This window comes from Sylvia atricapilla, chromosome Z, assembly GCF_009819655.1.
Source record: "Sylvia atricapilla isolate bSylAtr1 chromosome Z, bSylAtr1.pri, whole genome shotgun sequence".
NCBI lineage: Eukaryota > Metazoa > Chordata > Aves > Passeriformes > Sylviidae > Sylvia > Sylvia atricapilla.
The window spans coordinates 16,422,806-16,443,998 of NC_089174.1; the positions used below are offsets into that span (position 1 = coordinate 16,422,806).

Consider the following 21,193-nt stretch of genomic DNA (forward strand, 5'->3'; position numbering starts at 1 on the left):
CTTGTTCAGAGACTTAACTGCATGTTCTAAATCTAGGTAATTCTCTCTCTCTCTCTCTCTCTCTTTGATTTTTTATTTTTTTTTTAAAGAAAGGAATGACTCCAAGTTGAAAGACATAAGATCTAGTAACTAGTTGAGAGATCTCATTTACAACAAAACTGGTGATCTTGTTTTTTCTAAGTAATTCTAAATTACTTCAGTGGGGAAAATTTTTCATTAGTCTCATATGAAACTGTTCCATGAACCACTTATTCTTGTAGGGAAATAGTAAAAATCTTAGATAAAGGAAGTCTAAATTTTGTGAGTTTTAGTAAAAAGCTAGTTGCCTTGAGATAAACTTGTATAAAGGACTTTCAGAATGGACTTGCAAAGGAAAAAGAAAATATGATACTAATTAACAAATTTTAGAAAAATGAGATTAAATCTAAAGATTGTATCGAGGCTGGAGCTTTTGTGATTAGATTGTATTTCAATGTCCATTCATTTTATTGTTTTGATTTATCAGAAATCTTATACTCCTTTAATTAGAAACATTTTCTATTTTATAGTATATGTCTTCTGAGAGACTAAATAGAGGCCAAAATTTAGTGTTCCTGTGTTTAGCCTTTTATTTTTTCTAGCTTTTTGTGAAAAAGCTGTAACATGAAACATAGACAAGCTTTCTGGAATTTTACATAAAGTGATATGGGATGGGCAAGTGAAGAAGCAGATGCCCAATTTCCATTCTTTTATTCCTTCCAAAATCCAAACATCTGTGAATATACCTGGCACTGCACCTGCTGTGATCAACTCAACTGTACAGAAGTATGAATATGTATAATTTTTTTTAACAGCTTTTCCTTTAGCTTGCAGCTTTTATCCATTTTGTTCAAATTTATACAGAGCAGGATTTCTTGTTTTAGAAGTTTCTGATTACTATCCTGGATACACTGCAGCTGCTGATAGCGTTTAGGTTTCTTTTAGGTCACTTACTCCAGCAATGATATCACAGTCCAAACATCTTCTAGTCTCCAGTAGGCTTTCAGCACTGGTTTCATATTTCTCTTGGATAGCTTGTAGAGAATGATTTCCCCTCCACTGCATTCATGCTGTTACTCCTCAGAGTACATCTCTTCCAAGTGAAACCCGAGGGGAGGGTGTTATCAGGACAGATGGGTCGCACAGGTGGCTTAAAGATCTTATGCATTCCTTCCCATTAATTTTGCCTTTCATTGGAAAATCACTTCCAGGTGAAGGTGAACTCTCTCAGACTCCTTGGGTGCTGTGTTCTAAGGTCTGTGATCTGCCTTCTTTCAAAGCAGGATGCCATGGCACTTCATGAATTTGGATATCTATCTATTTGCCTAGACGGTACCCCAGTGATTAGTGTTTAGGATCACAGCAGAACTCACAAACTTTGGGTGAACTGAAAGTTTCAAAGAATGCATGGTTGCTTTCAAACACAGTCTTAGTAAAGTAGCTCCAGTTTCACGTAACTTCAAAGAAATGGCTTCTTATTTACCATCACTATAAATGTATGTGCCTACATGCAAAGTATGCACTGTGGAAGTACCTGAATTATGCTCAACAAATCAATTTGTGAAAGGAAGCAGTGGTGGATTTCCTAAGATGTAGAACAAATTTTATAATTTTTCTTTTTGTTTTTATTTTATCAGAATTAGTGAGATCTCTTTTGCCATTACATTTCTTATTTTTGATAATCTGGTTCATTTGTCTGTTCACATACTGCCAGAGCCACACAAGAGCAATCTCTTCCAAATAGTATTTAAGCAGGTGATCTGTGAGAAATTAATAATTTCAGTCAACTTCCTGCAACTTTTTGTATATTGGACAGTTTGTGCCTTTTGTCCTTATCAATCTGCTTTTACACGAGAGACTACTATAGAGACTACTATATTTTTATCTTTGAAATATTAATCTCTAAAATTAAATTCCTCTCCCTTAGTTGAATTTCACAGTTTAAGACAAGTACAGGAAGTCTTCTTAGTCATCCTAAAAGGTTTAATAGAAAAAACTCCATGATTCACTTTCTACATATTTTATTTAGTGATTCATGGTATTTATTATGCAATTCTTAATGAAACACTGATAGTTAATATTTAAACATTCCTGCTGATTTGAATTGTATATTTTTGTAATCTTTCAGTGTAGAAAGTATTTACAGAGCTCCTAAAACCTCTAGAGTCTGTATACATATATCTTTATAAGATGGAGAAAAGAATGGAGTCAAAAGCAGTTTTGACATTTCTGTCATCTGTGCATAGCAGGTTGCCAGTGCTTGTGCATGCTTTACTATGTTAAAACTATGCTTGGAATTAAGTTGCAATGCATTGAATGGAAATACTGCATGTAAGAAAATGTCCATATAGTTCCCAATAGTCTGTACCAAATGCCAGTTAACCATATTTGGATTTTTTTAATAAATATGCTACATGATTATCTGTTTTGTTTTGTTTATTCATTTATTTATTTATTTGGTCAGATTTCCACATAGAAGAGGCTGTGGATTGGCCTGGGTTAGACCTCAAACTAGGCCAAGTTTCTGGGTTGGCTCTGGACCCTGAAAATAACCTAGTTGTCTTCCACAGAGGTGATCACGTTTGGGATGAAAAGTAAGTAGAAACCCTTGCCAAATGGTACATTGGAAGGTTTAATTCCTGTGTGCTGCTTGTATACCTTCGCAAGGAAGGACGTATTGAAGCTCTTTTTCCATTTAAAAAATCAGTTATTTGGCTGAAAGTGCCTTTCAGAGACTCAGAATAGAAATGGTGACTGACAGTTCAAGATTATGATGAGTTATTAGGTCTTTAGATAGTAAGAATGTGTCTCCAGAGGAAAACAATATAGTACATTAGGTCCTTAAACTGTATGATCATGTTAGTATGATATTCACTGAGATTGATTATCTATACCTCACTGAGTCTCTCAGCAGGTATAATAAGCCTGGTTGAATAATGTTTTAGTAAGTTATACTACAATTGGTACTTGGGTTTGAGACATGAACACTTATATCCGGTGTATTTTCATTCTTCTTTGTGTTTTACACTGAACAAAATTGTTACAAGGGACTCTCTCAAAACAAAATTTGTTCTACTAATTTGATAAAATTTGTTACGTTTAGCATCGCTCAAACCAAAAAATATCTGAACTTTAGAATGGCAGTCCTTCTAGTGTTTGTAAAGTGATATTGTCAAAGGTATATTATTTTAAGAACAGAAAATTCCAATAAAGAGTACTATCTTTATTTTTACAAGGTTCTTAGGTCCTTGATTTTTAAAATTGTGTACGTGTTTATATGGATACTTTTGAAATTCTAACAGAATACTGGGAGGAAGTAGTACAAGCCTGTAACATGTTATGTGGTACCCTTTTTAAATATACCGTTTTAATTTTTTTTTGTCTTCTTTTTAAGCATCTCTTCTCCATATATATAGCTATAAGACAAAAGGGTAGGGCTATTTTCAAATCCTGATGCATTCATTTTAAGATAACATAGTGTCTGAAAAATAGGACAGTATTCTGATCATTATGATCAGAAATTATGCTTAGAATAGTGTTCTATGAAGGAAATTAGGCTACTTAGGTTTTAAGATAAATAACAATGCAGCAGATAAGGCAATAATTTATTTCTTATACAATATTCTCATGCGTCAGTGATATCTCCAGCTCAAGTGTATATGAATACAGACTATAAAATTTGAAAGGATGCATTGTACAACTTGTATTACTCAGACTTCAAGTATTCTGTAAAAGCTGTTTTTTTAATCCTCCTACTCAGGAACATAAGTGCTGTTCTTTGCGTTGTTGAATAAAGAATTGTAAAAATATTTGAAAATAGGCTGGTCCTTCTGAAATACATGTTTTTGAGTGTCTGGCAATTGAAGTATACCAATAATCCAGAGCATGAAACTTGAGTTTGAGATCCAGCAGTATTGGGAAAGCTTACAGATTTTAAACAAAACAAAAGAAATGAACATTCTCTAAAACCTGCATGTACCATCAGTGCATGGTAACACTACAGGTGGCCTTCTATAAAAATAACTAATCATTAAGTCCTAGTTCTTAAGGGGTTTTTTTTTCCCCAAGTCTTACTTTTTTTCTTCTTCTTGAGCATAGTTGATCATTGTATAGGAAACCTAGTGTTAGTAGGGAGTCTTAAGTCAGCTGAAATAGAACGCTGTAGGCCTTTTATATACAGTATGGTGATTTTAAAATGTATTTGGAAAACATGCCAGTTGTTAAACTTGCTGTTTGTTCCACATCTTGTGGCATGGAGAAGAGGCACACAGAAATGTGTTCACCCAGTCAGCCTTCCCTTTTTATCTTTGGCTTACACACATGGGTATTCAGTCTGAGGTCCCTTTTTGTGTGTTGTGATGAAAAAGGAAGGAGTAGTGGGTGTTCTCATTTTTCAAGAAAAAAGTGGTGTTTGAAAAGGGTTTATCATAACAGTTGTATGGGGGAGGCATAAGAAATTATCAAACTTGTAAGTTAACTTTTGTCATTAGCTGCAAATACATAGTTAATCAAATATAATATTCCTTACCAAATTGTAAACATGATAAATCAATAGCCTGAGAGCCCAGAATTTATTTTCTGTTTCAGTGCTTCACCAGCTTAGTATAGAAGCAAATCAAACAAAAATAATCTGTGCTGTGAGGCTATGCACAAGTATTTCCAATGCATTATTAACATAGGCCACAAAAGCTGAATCCTCATTCAGCTAAATATAGCTGATTGAATGATCTTTGATGTTGCATAAGGGTAACTTCAGTTTACTTTAGAGCGCAAAAGCTATGAAGTGACAGGCCCTGTAGTACAGTAGCAGCTTTGCAATGACTGTAGCATTCCTTCAGTATATGATTTTTTTTTTAAATAATCCTCTTAAATAAGTAAGGTTCTTCTACAGCATTGTCTCTTCAGTTTCAGAACAGTGTTTGCTATAAGCAGCATGAGTTGTGTAGAATGAAAAAAAAAATAAAGCTATTTAGCTAGCTAAGCAGTGAACCAGCTGGAAGTTATTTTGTATTTTGTGTTGAAAAATGTATGCTATTTATCCAATTTTATGAAGAACTTATTAGAGAATGTCAGATACATTCTTGTTACTGCATTCTTATCAAGGTAGGCAGGCTGAGCACAGTACCACAATGGTGATGGATATTGAAGAAGAATAGACCTCAGGGTTGTGCTTTCAGAGGTTACAAGACCAGGTGGTCTATCTAAATTTGCTTTGTAGACCACAAAAAGGATAGTAGATTTAGCAAGAAATTGTTTGCATTAGTGTGAAGTGGCCAGATGAGAAGTAGAAACATAACTGTGAAATTACATTGGAGTTTGAAATAAGTCATAGATATGCAGTGGATTTTATTTGTCCTTCAGTATCAAAGTGCAGAACCTATGAGAAAATCACGTTTTAGAGCAATATGACTACTGTGTTTAGTTTTTCTCTTTGTGTGGTTTTGGTCTTTTGCTGCTTTAAAGCTAAAGTAGTCAGCAGTGGTTTTATTCTTATTTATCAGTTAAAAAAAGGAATATTGCCTGGAAATTAATCTTAAACACTTGGAAAAAAAATTATTGTGATTTTGTAGCATTCTAGTCGTCCTCCAAGAAAAGAAGTTTGACAGGGAGAAGATGAATGGAAGATCATTCTCATAAACTCAAGTTCACTGGAATTTCTCTGCATACCATACATTTTTACATATTTTACATACCTATTTTCATACATATTTACACTGAATGCACTTAATTCCCAGAAGAGTTTGGAATAGCAGGAAATATGTAGGCGTCTAGACAGCACCATTACTAAGAACCAAATTCATAACAAGGAAAACCAAAAATTATTTTAAGTAGTCTAGACAGTCAGTTATGCAGAGATACAATCATGTTTTCTGTGGGGCTTGTTTCATACTATGCCTACCATCACTAAGATTCTTTTCTGTGATTATTTGTGTAGATTTTCTGCAGTTATCTATGTAGATTAAAGTAGACTCATTCAGTTAGTCCATTGTTGATGCTCTAGTTGTGGTCATCCATAGCTAGAGCAAGCCCTCATAGAGTGTTGGACTCCTTTTAAAATAAAACTAAAATGAAGAGAACTTGTCATTGCAAACTACTGTCATGAATGGTAAAGAATATAACAGCATCTGCTGAATCATGTTCAAACAAGGTACAGCACCAGTCTAGGCCTTCGTGTGTCATTACCATTTATCCATTGTCTCCCTCTACATGATGGCAGAACTTTGGAGAGAGTTTTAGTAGCTATCACCTTTAGCTTAACCATTCATAGTCAAAAGGATTATTTTCCACAGACATTATTTCTATCAGAAATTAAATAGTTACAGATAGTTACTATATGCAATGGCAGTATCTAAATATTATTTTTAAATTATAGTCTCTGCAGAAATTTAAACACATTCTGTATTGATTTTTCTGGTTATATATGATGCCAATATTGCTTTTCCACATTAAAAATTCTAGACATATAAATATTTAATGTTATGGAGATGTGAGACTGTTAGAACTGTGCAATATATAGTTTTAATAGCTTTATTCATAGCCTTCTCTGTGACTACAAAGTATATTCTTGTTTACCAAGTAGCATCAATTCGTGGCTGGATTTCTCTTGGGATTAACAAATGGATTTGAAAATACAAAGTGGGAGCAGGGACTGCGTCTTGTATTCATGCATTTTTCATTCACATCAAACACCATGCTCTAACATTTAACCTGAAATGTTTTTCAAAGTATTTTACACTCTGTTTACCTTCACTAAAAGCTGAACATATATTTTAACAGGTTAGAGTAATAGCCAACTTCTCTGTAAGGATACAGACAGCTATATTTTTATTTTTGGAAGCATAGAATAATTTCATGTCTAGTAAATGTACTCTGGAAAGTTTATCCTGATCATTAATGTATGAAATAGTGACATGTACAAATGTTCTTTATGAATATATTCCATGTACCCTGAAAATTCAGTGCAATTTTGGGGGATTAGGAGGAATGTATAATATCCTATAGTCCTGTGTTAGCACACTGTGAAAAGGATAAGAATCTTAAGAACTGAATCTTGTAGTAGTAAGCTCTAGCAAAATATTGAACTGCATATTAAAAAAGAAAAAGCAGAAGGTACACAACCATGCACTAAGATTGCCTTAGATGGTGCAAAGTATACCTGGTTTTACTGGCAGGAATGCCCTGGTGATTACCTATATTTTTTCTTAGTCTACATTGTTGAATTTCTCATTTCTGGGTTGCCAATGAGTGGCAGTGAAATTATTTTTTAAAAAAATTGAAAAGGGGGTTTTACTTACTTGCTTTAGGACTATCTTTAATTGTTCCTGGGTTGATTTTGGTGCTCCTTTAGTTTGGAAGTCATAACCTCAGTAGAAGATGCAGGCATACAACACTATTAACTCTTACAATCATATAGTGATGTAACAAGGTTTATATTTAAAGAAAAAAGAACCCAGTTACCCCACACTGGAATTGAATACAAACTTGGCTCTAGGTTGTGTGTATATTGGTCATCAGTGGAACCTTCTAATGCTGGTTTTCTATTCAACTCTTTTTGTACAGTTCTTTTGACAGCAAATTTGTCTATCAGCAAAGAGGACTTGGACCAATTGAACAGAACACAATTCTTGTCCTTAATCCAAGTAATGCAAAACTGCTTCGTTCCACAGGCAAAAGGCTGTAAGTATAGTTCTTTTTCTCTTATTAATAGAACCGATATTTCCATATATTTTTTGCCAAAGAGTCCCTAAACCCATTTTCATGTGTTTTATATTATGTTTGTGCATTTATATACAATTGTGTACTTGTAGCCTCTGAGTATCTTCAAGTTAAATAAATAAATAAATATAAAATCTACAAATAATAAAAATTTGCCATCTCTATCATCCCTGCTTTCAATTTCATTGAAATTGCAATTGCATCTACCAGCCAGATTACCAGAAGTGCAGAACTCATGAATATTGTACATTGTCCTTATAGATGCTAAGGTAGCCTGAGTGAGATATCAGAGATCAACTGAATTCTCAAAACTGAAACACTCTTGTCTAGAAAATTCTAAGCTGTAAAGCTTAGATGTATTTCTCATTAAATGCTACACATAAATTAGTATGTACAGCATTTGTTTTTGATTTGTAGATAAAAAATGAAATCTTCACATCTATATAAGTCTTCCAGAAAAATGTTTTTAACTTTGTTCTATATTTGTGCTTGCAGATTTTATTTACCACATGGTTTGAGTGTAGATAAAAATGGTAACTACTGGGTCACTGATGTAGCTCTTCACCAGGTATGTTTCTGAAGCTTTAGTACCAGGACCTTAATATTTTGCTAAAAAAACCTTTTATTTTCCTAGAGACTTTAGATACATTTCTTATTCAGGCCTGTTAAGAATAACATTAAGAATGTGCCTACAGAAATTGACACCTGTGCACTTCATGGAATATAATTGTTTTGAATAATTTGCTACAAGGACATAGCATGAGAAATAATAGAATCATAGACTCAGGCCATAAAATCATGGTCTGAGTGGGAAGAGACCTTGAAGATCATCTTGTTCCAACTGTCCTGCCATGGGCAGTTGCTCAGGGCTCCATCCAATGTGGCCAGGAACACTCTCAGAGTCAGGGCAGGCACAGCTTCTTTGGGCAACTTCATTACTGGCATCACCAACCTCGTGGTAAAGAATTTCCTCCTAATATCTAATCTAAATTTACTCCCTGTCAGTTTGATGCCATTCCCATTTGTTCTATCACTACATGCACAACATAGTCCATTTCTGTCTTCCTTGTGGGCTCCCTTCAGGTACTGGAATGTCCCAATTAGGTTACCCAGAAGCCAATTCTCTCAGCCTTTCCCCACAGAAAAGATGCTCCATCCCTCTGATAATCTTGGTGCCTCCTCTGGACTCTGTCCAACAGCTCCGTGTCCTTCCAGTGCTGGGACCCCAGGGCTGGGGGCAGCTCTGCAGCTGGGCTCTCAGCAGAGTGGGGCAGAGGGGCAGAATCCCCTCCCTCCCCTGCTGCCCACGGGGCTCTGGGTACAGCCCAGGACATGGTTGAACCTCTCTGGCTGTGAGCACATATTACAAGCTCATGTTAAACTTCTTATCAACCAACACCTTCTCCTCAGGGCTGCTCTCAATCCCTTCTGTATTTGTGCTTGGGATTGCCCCAACCCAGGTGCAATACTTACACTTGGCCTTGTTGAACTTCACAAGGTTCTCGTGGAGCCCCTCTCACCAACCTTTCAAGATCCCTCTTCAATTTTCTGCTATGTCTTTCACTTACCGATGCACTTAAGTCTAGAAAGTGAAACTAAATTGTTTGCTTTGTAATCATGGTAAATTGGTATTTTAAGCAAAAATTTCCTAGAATCAGCACTATTGAAAAACTAATAATAGATATTATGGTCAATATATTAAGTCTATGTTTGGTATATAGATTTGTTTTATGCGCAGTGACAAGAGTTTTCAATTGGCCATCTAGGTCTTAGGTTTCATCTTCCATTACTGAAATCTCTTTTCTTTTCCTTTTGACTGAAAAAAGGTTTTCAAACTAGGACCCGATGACGAAGAGCCATTACTGACCTTAGGAGTGGCTTTGCAACCAGGCAGTGACAAAAATCATTTCTGCCAACCAACTGATGTGGCTGTGGACCCAGTCACTGGCAGCATTTATGTCTCTGATGGCTACTGCAACAGTCGGATTATTCAGTTCTCTCCAAATGGACTGTATGTGATGCAGTGGGGAGAAGGTACAATCAGGACTCTTGATACTTTACCCCCACTGCTGTTACCATGAACTGATCATGAACCACAAAATTGCTGATGTTGCTATTAACTTTTTAAAATTAATTTCTGTAACTGAAATACCTTCCATGCCCTACATGAATTTCAGCCTTGTCCTTTTATCCAGATTTTCTCTTGGCTTTTTCCACAGCTAGTTGTCGTGGTTATATATTTACTAAAAATAAAAAGTAGAGGTTTGTTATCTTGTTTTCAGAATTATTATTGGCGTGTTCTATTTTGTCAGGAAAATATTCTGACTTTCATAAAGCCAAATCTTTTTCTTAAACATATGAGAAAGGAATCATTTTTTGCCATAATTATGCTGTGATTTCATCTATTTTAAGTTTTGTGAATATTCATATTTCTGCCTGACTCAGATTTATGTATCACATTAAACTATGCTGAATATTCTCAGAAAATCACAAATTCTAAATTTGGGATTTATAAAGAAAATGCAATAGGCTACCGTGAGTTATCTACCTAAATGCCAGGAGAAAGCAAGCTGACCGTAGTTATTTCCCAGGGTTACATTCCATTATGTGTCATACTGCTGTTTCTAAGTAAAACTGATACTTTCAGTGTGTACTTTAACACAGACTTGGGGTTTTTTTATTGCAGAGACTTCTCTAGGCAAACCCGAGCCTGGACAGTTTCGTATCCCTCACAGCTTAGCTCTGATCCCTGACTTAAGTCAGCTGTGCGTTGCAGACAGAGAAAATGGTCGAATTCAGTGCTTCAGGTTTGAGACTGGGGAGTTCACAAGAGAGATCAAACACAAAGCGTTCGGAAGAGAGTTGTTTGCCATTTCATATGTTCCAGGTAATCTTTTTTCTTGTTCTTCATATTTCAAGTAGTTGCTTTGAGCCAGGATGTCAATGTTATTTCCTGAAGGACTATTGTGTTATCTTAGGACAAATATCAGTTATCTTCTAGAGTCATCCTGGTGCAATGGAAATTTTGAGAACTACTTGTTTTCCTACTTGCAGATGAAGGAAGCTTGCATCTAATCTCTGCTTTTAAAAAATGACTGCTCCCTAAATGTTATGTCAACAAGTAGATGATCTTGCTGCTTCCTGGTGACTGCACAGTTAATCAGTTAACAATGAATTATTATTATTAATAATAAAATTTCTACGTATTCATTTTTAACTCCATTGAAGAGAGCAAAATTATCAAGAAGGGTTTTTGGTTTCATAAAACAAAAGAACTGAAAGCTAACAGAAAACACTATGGATTTTAATATCACAGTCTGGTTAACAATTACTGTATTAAGTTATGGGATTAGATTTTTAATGCTAATACTGAAGGTAGGATAAATGTTAAGAACTGGATGAGGCAGTTTTGGCATGCTGGGCTCCTGACTCCTTAATACCAAATTAATATCATGTTTCTCTCTTTTGTAGAATGTAAAAAAATGCTGTGCTGGATGAGATGCTTGGTATCTATCTGTCTCTGACAGTTGAAAGAGGCATTCTGAGAGTGTGTGTAAGACTGGATGCATTTTGTAGTCATTCCTCTCCTATTCACCAGGCATTTACAAACCCTTTATTTAGCAGTTTTAGGAGGTAAACCTCTGATCTCTTCTTCATAGTATCTTTATAGAGACATATCACCCAGAAATTCTAATCCCATTTTGAACTGACCTCTATTGTCTGGTCCTTCCACCACTGCAGGCTCCAGAAGTTCATTATGCACTTTATTTATTTATTTTTAATATTTTCATTGAGTGCTTCTCAATCTCAGAATTTTGAGAGTAGAGTAACAGTTCTGCACTTCTCCAATGTGATGCCCCTTCATCTTGCATTATCCTCTTCAAACCAAAGAACTCCAGCCACCTTAGTTTCTCCCCATAAGCTGCAGCCCCTTGAGTATTGTATTTGCCTTTCTCTTCCAGCATCTTTAGCTTCACTGGAACCTTTCTGAGATGCAGAGAGTAAAAGAGCACTCAGTACTCAATATGTGTGCATGCAAAGTTTTTACATAGTGTAGAACTGTCCCCTCCATTCCTAATTCTCCTCATGATGCCAGACATTTTACTGGAATTTTGTCTGACACTGTACATGGAAGTGGAGATTTCAGGAATCTTTTAGGGGTGGCTTGGAGATGTCTCTCCTGGGCTGTAGCTGCCATTTCCAAGTTCAAACATCACATAGGCATGATCAAGGTTATTTTATAGAAGAAACATCACTTTACATTTATCTTTGCAGATGCTCTTCTCTCATCTGTTTAACAACTTATTCCTATAAAAAAAATCTCTGAACTACCTTAGTATCATCAAGCTTTTGACTTCTCCACAGAACTCAATTAGCTTCCTCAGACTGCTAGGTGTCATTGTTTGCCCCATTTTTCAGTCATTGATGAAAACTATTGAATAAAATTTCTGACTCTGATTACGTCAAGATCACACTATTCAGACTTCTCTGTCCTGAAGAATTATAAGCTCTGCCTGTAAGCTTTGCTCTTTGCTTCTTGTTCATTAGTGGGTCTTTCATTCAGCGCTTTGATAATTCACGTTCAATAACCTCATATGCATTACCTTGTCAAGAATTTTCTGAAAGTGCAAGTATGTCTATAGAATCTGCTTACCTGTGGGCTTTTTCTCCCTGTCCAGAGCTGAGGCACACCCCTTAGAGAAGTCATACCAACTTGTTCTTACATGCCACACTTACTCATGTCTTATTCTTCATTATGGATAATACCATCTTACTGGGGATGGATGCCAGCATTGGTAATGTGTGTTCACAAGCACCGTTTCGAGTCCTTTTAGGTGGGCACTATTTCAGCATTCTACTAGTCTTCTGGAGAAGTGGCTGTTTGCAGTGCTGGGTTACTCAATTTGGCCTGAAGTTTGTGATTTCACATTTGGTTTCCTTCTGAATTTGAGTAAATGCTATTTAAACCTTATAAATTACTAACCTTCAACTTGTCTTTACACCTTGGGCTTCCAGTTGAGCTGTCTCCTCTAATCTCTTTGCTAGGAAAAAAAAGTTAGTGTTGGAAACTTCCCAAGATACTAAGCAGAAAAAATTGACAAAACCCATTTCTTTGCCATAGGCCTCTAATCCATGAGTTTCCTTTTCACATCTTTTTTTTGTTCTGTGGTCCTACTTATTTTCCAGCTGACTTTCTGCTTTTGATGCCTTGAGAGAACTTTCTGCTATCAGGTCAACCATCTGTATGTAGCAAAGCATTCTCCAGATTATTTTTTTTAGCATCTTCACATTCCTTCTACATTTAAACTTTATGTAAAGTACTGTGTGGCTGGTTCTTCTCATTTGAACTAAGTGTGTTAAATGACAAAGTTTCAGCTGTTATCCCTCACTTAACTTTCCTCTTGTAGTTCAGTTTTTCATTATCTTTCTGTCCCTCTGTCTCTTAACTGCCTTTTTTCATCTAAACTATTACAGTTCCATCTGCACTGTGTTTTGCTATGTGTGGGTTCTTAAGGCAAATCTAATGTTGTTGCAGGTGGTCTCCTCTTTGCAGTTAATGGAATGCCTTATCCTGGAGAGGCAGTATCAGTGCAAGGATTTGTGATGAACTTCTCTACTGGAGAAATAATTGATACTTTCATTCCACTTAGAAAGGTATAGTACTGCACAGAGTGCCTGTTGCATCTAATTACATATATGAAAACATTGGTATTCTCCTTTTCAAACTTCCATAAGACTATTGCAGGAAATAAGATGCTTTATAATGTAAGGTGTTAAAAAAATACCTTTATAATACAAAATAAAAACACTAGAATTTTGGGTCTTAACTTCTACATGTGGTACACATTTGAAAATTATGATAACCTCTAGATGATTCCTACAGATAAATGTCTTCAGCCAGGATAAGCCTACTTTATTACTGCCAGTACAGTTCTTAAAAGTTAATTTAAGAGGATAATGAAGGAATTTAAATACTCATATATTTAGATGCTAGTAATTTGTCAAAGAATATAGCTTATTTCTAAGCAGAAATAATATGCAATTGTATGTTTATATCCCTCTTTGCAGAATACTCATGTATAAGTTAAGGCAAAGTGTTTTTCATACAGTATTGTACATAAAAATGGCAGAGTTTTTTTTAACAGTTCCTATATATTATGTAAGACTAAAGAATGCATGTTAATATTCCCACTTCTTGTTACCACATGCACTTTTTATTTGCAGTCGAACTTTAAATTATATTGAGAGTTATTTTTTCTAATTATAGCAAATAGCTGTTTTGTATATGAACTTTAACAAAAACTGAATGTATGGGCCTCAAACCAAGATACTTTATATTTGAAAATATATATTTCAGCTGATAAAATGGAATGTAATAATATGAATAGAGATAATATTAATATAATTTTTTTAGCATTAATACATGTAATAATCTCTATGTTGTTATCCCTGGAGAAGGCAAACATTCAATAGAAACGGAATTCCTCTCCTTTCACACACTGTGGTTTCACATCAGCACCTGCTGCATTTTCCAGTCAAAAGCTGGATTGAACATGACCAGGCTCAAGTTAGAGGTTAAGAGAGTCTCATGAAAGCATAGACACTTAAGGGTAATCTGTGACTGCTTATCTTCACAGAGCTTTGAGATGCCACATGATATTGTTGCTTCAGAAGATAGAACAGTATTTGTTGGAGATGTTCATGCCAAAGCAGTGTGGAAGTTTGCATCTGCCGAAAGTATGTTCTTTTTGTTCTTAATGTCCTAACTTCACATTTTGTACCTTCAGGTCAGTATCACTTATCTGATACCCCTGGCCAAGAGCCTGGTGGCATAATGAGTGATTTAAGTGTACTACAACTTCACCTGCAGCAGTTGTGTGCTGCTGCTCAGTTTTCATTCAAAGATCATTCAGCCTTGTTGTGTGCTCTGTCAAAGAAGAGTCCTGGGCACATGACTTTGTCACAGCAGGAATCAACATGCATTTGCCTTACACATCCATTGTCAATACCTGCTTAAACAAAAGTGTTGCTCTAGTATTTTAGTAATTTCAGTGTATCATTTGCTGAGAACTCAACTGCTTCTGTGAGGTTATCATGCATAAAACTCCCAAGGTATGAAATAAAAAACACAGGTCAACTTAGAAATTATATTCATTTCATTGGTGGCATTTATCACTAGAAAATTATTTTTCCATACAGAGGAAACACTTGCCAGGTTTAATCTAGTTACCCCCAAGGCAAGCAGCCTCAATTCAGGGAGAGGAACCTGATTAGTCAGACATCAATTTAATAGGATTCAGAGAGAAGTTGCATCTTTACAGGAATAAAAATGTAATCCACTGCTCCATTATATGGGATAAAAAAGTGTATGACAGACATAAAATCTCAGGCTTCAGGATGTTAGTCATCCAGTAAGAGTCTGCTGCTATAAATGACTAAACTAGTTATTCCTTATTTGTTTTGTTTATAGTTCATAGATTTTCCTTTGGGGCATTTGTTATCAGCTGCTCTTAATAACAGGAGACTGGACCTGATAAATTGTAATTCTGGTTGGATATATTTTTATCTGCATCTAGTAAATTGAACATGAAAAATTCTCAGCTTTTATTCAAAGAAATGTGAGAATAAAAAAATAATAGAATTTTTTATAGGTTAGATGAGGGAAGTCCTTGTATAAAATTTCTTTCTAGTTTTTGCAGAAGTATAAAAGAGCATTAGCTAAGAAACCCTGATTCAACTAGCCTTTAATTCATTATGATTTTGATTATAATAAACAGAGGGTTTTTTGTGGGAGTCTATGAACCTTTAGGCATACTCATAAAACCTTTCTGTTTCATAGAAGCTGATTATTGCAAGCAACTTTCATGAACTGAGCTCTTCCTTTTCTTCCTATGGCCTTGTGAGCTACTGAATAGTTTATATTGATTCTCCATGGTGAAATTCAGGTGTTGATGGGAATGTTTACTGTAGGATTGTACTGTGCATTTGAGAAAGCAAGCAGGAAAATGTCACTGAGTGCCTTTCTGAAATATCAGTTGTCCTGAAGAATGATTTTGTTTTACAGAAATGGAACATCGGTCAGTTAAAAAGGCTGGTATTGAGGTACAAGAGACAAAAGGTTAGTCTGATTTGTAATGAAAATGAAGGGATCAGTATGTTCACATAGACTAGGGCTGCTTCTGCCAAGCTGAAGGGAAAAAATTCTGACCAGTTTGACTTCCTTTTTTCTCATGAGTTCCTGTAGGAAGTACTAAAAAGAAGCCTGTAACACTGTTACCTGGGAGGGGATATTTCACAGCCACCCTAAACATTTCCTTTTCCGTGATGACAAGTGCTTCACTGTCACAGAATAAAAATTTAACGAGTACGTTAATTCCATTCTACCATCTGGTATGGTCCATACTGGTATCTGTGGCAGCTCCCTTAGATGTAGAAATCGCTCTGAAATGCAACTGTGACAGTTACCCCAGCACCCTCCCCCTGCTCCACAACCCTCCACCACCAAAATAAGGGTTATTTGAAACAGCAATTGGTTTATTTTCTTCTGTAGGCTTTCAGAACACAGCCTTGTCAGTAACACCATATGGCAAGAAATACCTTTTTTTTCTATTTACATTTCTTCCCATAGATTTATTAGGCTTTTTATTTAATTGATCTGCATGAAAATGAAAAAAATAAAAAAGGAAAAAGGAAATGAAGACATGCAGGAACAATAAAAGGAGATCATACACACAGAGGAGATTGAAAGGGGTAAAATAACATTAAGGTAGATGAAAAGTAATTTTAACCATTTATATTCTATTATGTAGCTTATTTCCGTTTCAGAAAAATAGTACCAGGTTATGGTACTATTTATAAAGGCATTTAAAATGTTCAGATGTTCTTAACTGGTTTTCTTTACTTAAATTCAGAGCTTATGTAGTTTGCTTCAGCCAGGTATATGTAGACAGAAGAAAGTCAAAAAAATCCCAATTGCCAATTGAAAGCTTATAGAATAAAGTAGAATAAAGAGAGCTAACATTACAAAACAATGAAATGCTTACCACCATCACTGTTTTCCTTTTATTTTATCTCCATTGGTACATCAGCCCGCCTCAAGCACTGAAAAGGGAAGTGTTGACATTACAGTGTGCAGTGTATCTAGGGATATGTAAATACATTTTGGCTTTCTTTAGCTCACACTTCTAATGTCATAGACAAAAAATGCAGTAGGTTACTATTCCACCAGGGTAAGAAAAAGATTTTAAGTAACAATGTCTAAAACTGGTTAGAGTAGGTAGGCCGAAATAAATATCTTTAACCTCCACTGGGAGAAAAGAGCCAATGGACTTTGTGTCCATAATAAATGGACACATATGGATGCATAATAAGTGCTTAATAAATGAAAAGGAGTAGCCTGCACTGGCACAGCCTCCTGGTGACACAGTGTTACAACATGTCACACAGGTTGTAGTGCTGTGACATGGGGGAGAATATATGGAGAACTGTAGCTTTGGCCAGAGGTGAGAAAGATGATGGAGGAAAGTTTTCCTTAGCAGTAACTACTTCTTGAACAGACAGCATGTTTTCATTGTGTCATTGTTATTCTTGTACTTGTAATAACAATGATATTGTTATCATTGTATTAGTGTTGAGTGTAAACAGAACCATTTGTTATTCCTTCAGAGTAGAACATAATTTTTATTTTGTTACAGAATCAAAACAGAGTTGATTAAGAGTTTGTGATGCAGCTACTTGTTAAGACATGCTGTTCAGTCTGACTTCAAAATATATAGCTAGGCAGTTTTACTTACTAAAAGTTATCACAAAGCATATGCAACATAGTAAAGGTTTTTTCCCTGAAGCCATTTTTCTCCTGGTAGGTATAGAATTAACAAATTAGTAGGAATGACTGGATTAGTTAGGAATGACAGTTATGAAAATCTCTCCAGATTTGTAGGACCAAAATTCCTTCATGAAATGTAACGGTTCTGAAAATTTAACCCTTTGTCACAGTTTTATTAGAAAGATCTTTAAACTTTTCCTTTCTGTTTATGATAATATGATGTATACTGGATTTCTGTATTTCTTGTGGAAGCATTTTATTAAAAGGAGATACCTAATTGAGATTACACCACACAGTTATTTACAAAAATGGATCATTGGGCTAATTTCCTATGTTTGAAATAATAAATACTTTTTAGGACAAAATTGTTTGACACATCTCCTTTCCTCATTTGAGAAAAGGGGAGGGAATCTTTGCTAGTGAGTGGTATTGTTCTGACTTCGTCTTAATTTTATTTGTGATAACATCAGCAAAAGCCAAAAATGTCTCCATAAGAGTTTGTCTTATGTTTCCTTGTTACAAAGCACTTAAGGTATCCTAGCTTGTTTCCTGTAACACCTTGTTCTGTGTTGCTTGATGCATATGGATTACATATGGAAATTGTTTTCTTTTTAAAGAATCGGAAGCAATTGTTGAAGCCAAATTGAAAAACAAGCCAGAATCAACAGACCTTCTAAAGAATATGGATAAACAGCACTTCGTCCAGCAGGCCAGCAGCTCTGGAGTTTCCTTTGTTCTTATTACAACTCTCTTTATTATCCCTGTTGTTGTCCTGCTAGCAATTTTAGTATTTATTCCATGGAGGAAGACAAGTGTCTATGGAGATAACTGTGAGTAACTGTTCTAGAGAGCAGGCTTTTATTATTCCAGTTCCAAATATCACTGAACACTGGGGGGTGAGTGTATGAAGAGAGCATTTCCCTGTGTCTTTACCCTCCTGAACAGTTGCAGTGGTGCTGCCTGCCAGCTAAGGCTTGGCAGGGACACATCACCTGCAGCCCCCTTAGCCTTTAATAAGTGCGTATCAAGCTAGCACCTCTTCAGAACATGTATCAAAACCTTTAATTGGTGTCAAAGCAAAAACTGGTATCTCAGAAATGACTAGAATAAATTCATGTTCTATTGTCTAGAACTCAGAAATTTTATTACTGCAAGCATAGTTTGATTTTTAGTATGGGATCTTTAAATTGCTAAGAACAAAAGACTCCATGAGTATTAGAGATACAAGCAAAATGAAAGTAGATACCATTACAAGAGATGATATATTATGGTTCTCTCCTACCTACTCAATTCTGTGAGTTAGACATGCTTCCATAATGCAGCCTAACCCATAGCTCTGAAAGTTTTAGTTGGTACTTAGAAGCTATTTAAATGTTTCTCAATTTGTATTGTATGATAACATTATTTTTCATAAATTGGCAGACTGCGATTGGTGTTTGATCACCAGACTTGTTATTTTGTATCACAAAATTGTTTTATCAAAATACTTTCATCCAGAGAAGAAAATGTACATGGAGTAAACACAGTTCTGCCACTGGTCAAGACCTGCTATGGCAGAGTAGGCCATTCAGCAATCTAATATGGCTTGCAACTGAATTGGATGTATTTTATTTGAAGATTTCAGCATACAACTTTGTGACTGTTTGCATACAAAAGCGTTAGCATACCAAATGTGCTAGATAGCATATCAAATATGCTAACACTCTAGTCGATTGCAGTACTGCCATAAATGGCTTCCTAAAGCTGCTGATTGGTTTGTTGGATATCTGAGTTTTATCAGAAAATACAGGTACTTATTTGATCACAGAACACTGGGAGTTTAGCTTATTTTTTGAAATTTACTTTGTTTTTCAGCTGATGGGGAACACAAGCATGATTCTAGTTCAGGCAGAATTTTAGGCAGACTTAGAGGTAAGTAGTCACTGAAGATGTTTTTAAATGCAGTAACTAGAAGCTTTTTTTCTGTATACATGTTAAATAACAGATTTGATGAAACTTTCTCAGAGGATTGGGGGCAAAGATCAGGTTTTTTTGAAAATATCTTATACAACAACTTTCATCTGTCATTATCTGCCCACTAAAGAAGATGAGTCACTACCAGTGGGAGAACAGCAGCTATAATGAGTTATTGTGAATCTGGTGAATGAAATGAAGCATTTTGAAACTAAGGGCAAATGGGTAGGAACATCAGTAACCTGTGTATAGTTAATGAAATAATGGATGCTAAAACAGCATAGTCTGAAACTTCTACTTCAAAAATGAATTTCCTTCTTCTTTCCTAATATATACACCTAGCTTTTGTGACTCATGTGCTGAATCTTTAAAAACAGTTTCTGGAAGCACACTTAAAATAATCACCACTATACTTAGTAGTTTAATTAGTAGATAGATTTTTATTCCCCTCCTACAGTTAAAGCAAACCTTGTGAAAATCCTTTCCTTTCCATAGGGAAAGGCAGTGGTGGAATTAACCTTGGGAACTTCTTTGCAAGTCACAAAGGCTACAGCCGGAAAGGGTTTGACCGGCTGAGCACTGAAGGAAGTGATCAAGAAAAAGATGAAGATGATGGCTCTGATTCTGAGGAAGAGTGTTCAGCATCTCCTCTGCCACCAGCCCCTTCGTCATCCTGAAACCAACCTTTGAGTTCTCCATTATACGGTTCAGAATGTCAGATTCTTTTCCCCTTAAGCACGTTTAAGATCTTGTGTATTTAATTGTAAACTGTTCTAGTCTGTGTGGGGCTGTACACTGGTTCCTTTAGTTTTTGTTTGGTTTTAATTATGTTTTTTAAATGGAGGAGTGTATGGAAATTCCATATCAGTGCCGTTGGTTTTTATGTGAACATCTTAATAAAGCAAAGTCTTCTAATTGCAGGACTGATTTAAAGCAGTAGTACTTTATCATCAAATATGGGGATCTTGTAAATAAGTCTTACTATCTGCTTCGTAAAAATATTTTTTCCGTAATTATTCAGTTGCCAATTTCTGTTTTGTGCCTTTCCTCTTCAATGTCCTTAACCTGTTGCAGTACAGAGAATATACAGTGCCACAAGAAAATGAAGCTGCTAAGTCTTCTTCTATTTTTTTAAATCACGAACATGATATTGCATTGAAGGAAAGAAAAAAGTCTCTATTTAATTTTTTCTTCTTCCTAACTTGATGTGTTTCTGGAATGTCTTATTTTTAGATGGTATCACTGTTAGAACACTATTTTCAGAAGCTGAATGTAATTTGTGTAATAAAGTATTCGCAGAGCATTGGCTGTCCGAGTGTACTTTGGAATTTTTGCTTGCATTCTCTTGTATACAACTTTTGTAAAACTACAGGAGGCACTTAAAACAGTAAAAATTCTAATGTGTTTTACCAGCAGAGAAAAAAAATGCTATTTTGTATGGAAGCTGATACAAAAAATATTTTAGTATGTCACAAGGTTGTTTGGGGTTTTTTTTCTTTTTTAAGACTAATAATCTGCATACATGTACCAAATCAACTTTAAACATCTAAAGAGGGATTTTACTTGTATAATAAAACTGCAAGGTGTTTCCTTAATAAAAAACATGGTCACTGCTAAGACGAAACCTGTGTCTCAAATTAAATATGCAAATTGGTCAGGGTAGGCATCTTAATACTGCCT

The 21,193-nt window shown here is 35.4% G+C and overlaps 1 protein-coding gene across 2 annotated transcripts in view; it reads left to right on the forward strand.

Annotated features, from left to right (window-relative positions):
• The window catches only part of PAM (peptidylglycine alpha-amidating monooxygenase), a 124,543-nt gene extending 103,727 nt beyond the window's left edge, over positions 1 to 20,816 (forward strand). For both annotated transcript variants that reach the window (XM_066339337.1, XM_066339338.1), the window contains 11 exons: positions 2,483 to 2,612; positions 7,579 to 7,695; positions 8,230 to 8,302; positions 9,561 to 9,768; positions 10,421 to 10,621; positions 13,271 to 13,389; positions 14,373 to 14,472; positions 15,800 to 15,853; positions 18,178 to 18,390; positions 19,415 to 19,471; positions 20,009 to 20,816. In XM_066339337.1, coding sequence (XP_066195434.1) covers positions 2,483 to 2,612; positions 7,579 to 7,695; positions 8,230 to 8,302; positions 9,561 to 9,768; positions 10,421 to 10,621; positions 13,271 to 13,389; positions 14,373 to 14,472; positions 15,800 to 15,853; positions 18,178 to 18,390; positions 19,415 to 19,471; positions 20,009 to 20,190 — 1,454 coding nt within the window. In that variant the 3' untranslated portion in view covers positions 20,191 to 20,816. The remainder of the gene's footprint in view (positions 1 to 2,482; positions 2,613 to 7,578; positions 7,696 to 8,229; positions 8,303 to 9,560; positions 9,769 to 10,420; positions 10,622 to 13,270; positions 13,390 to 14,372; positions 14,473 to 15,799; positions 15,854 to 18,177; positions 18,391 to 19,414; positions 19,472 to 20,008) is intronic.
• The last annotated feature ends 377 nt before the right edge of the window (positions 20,817 to 21,193 follow it).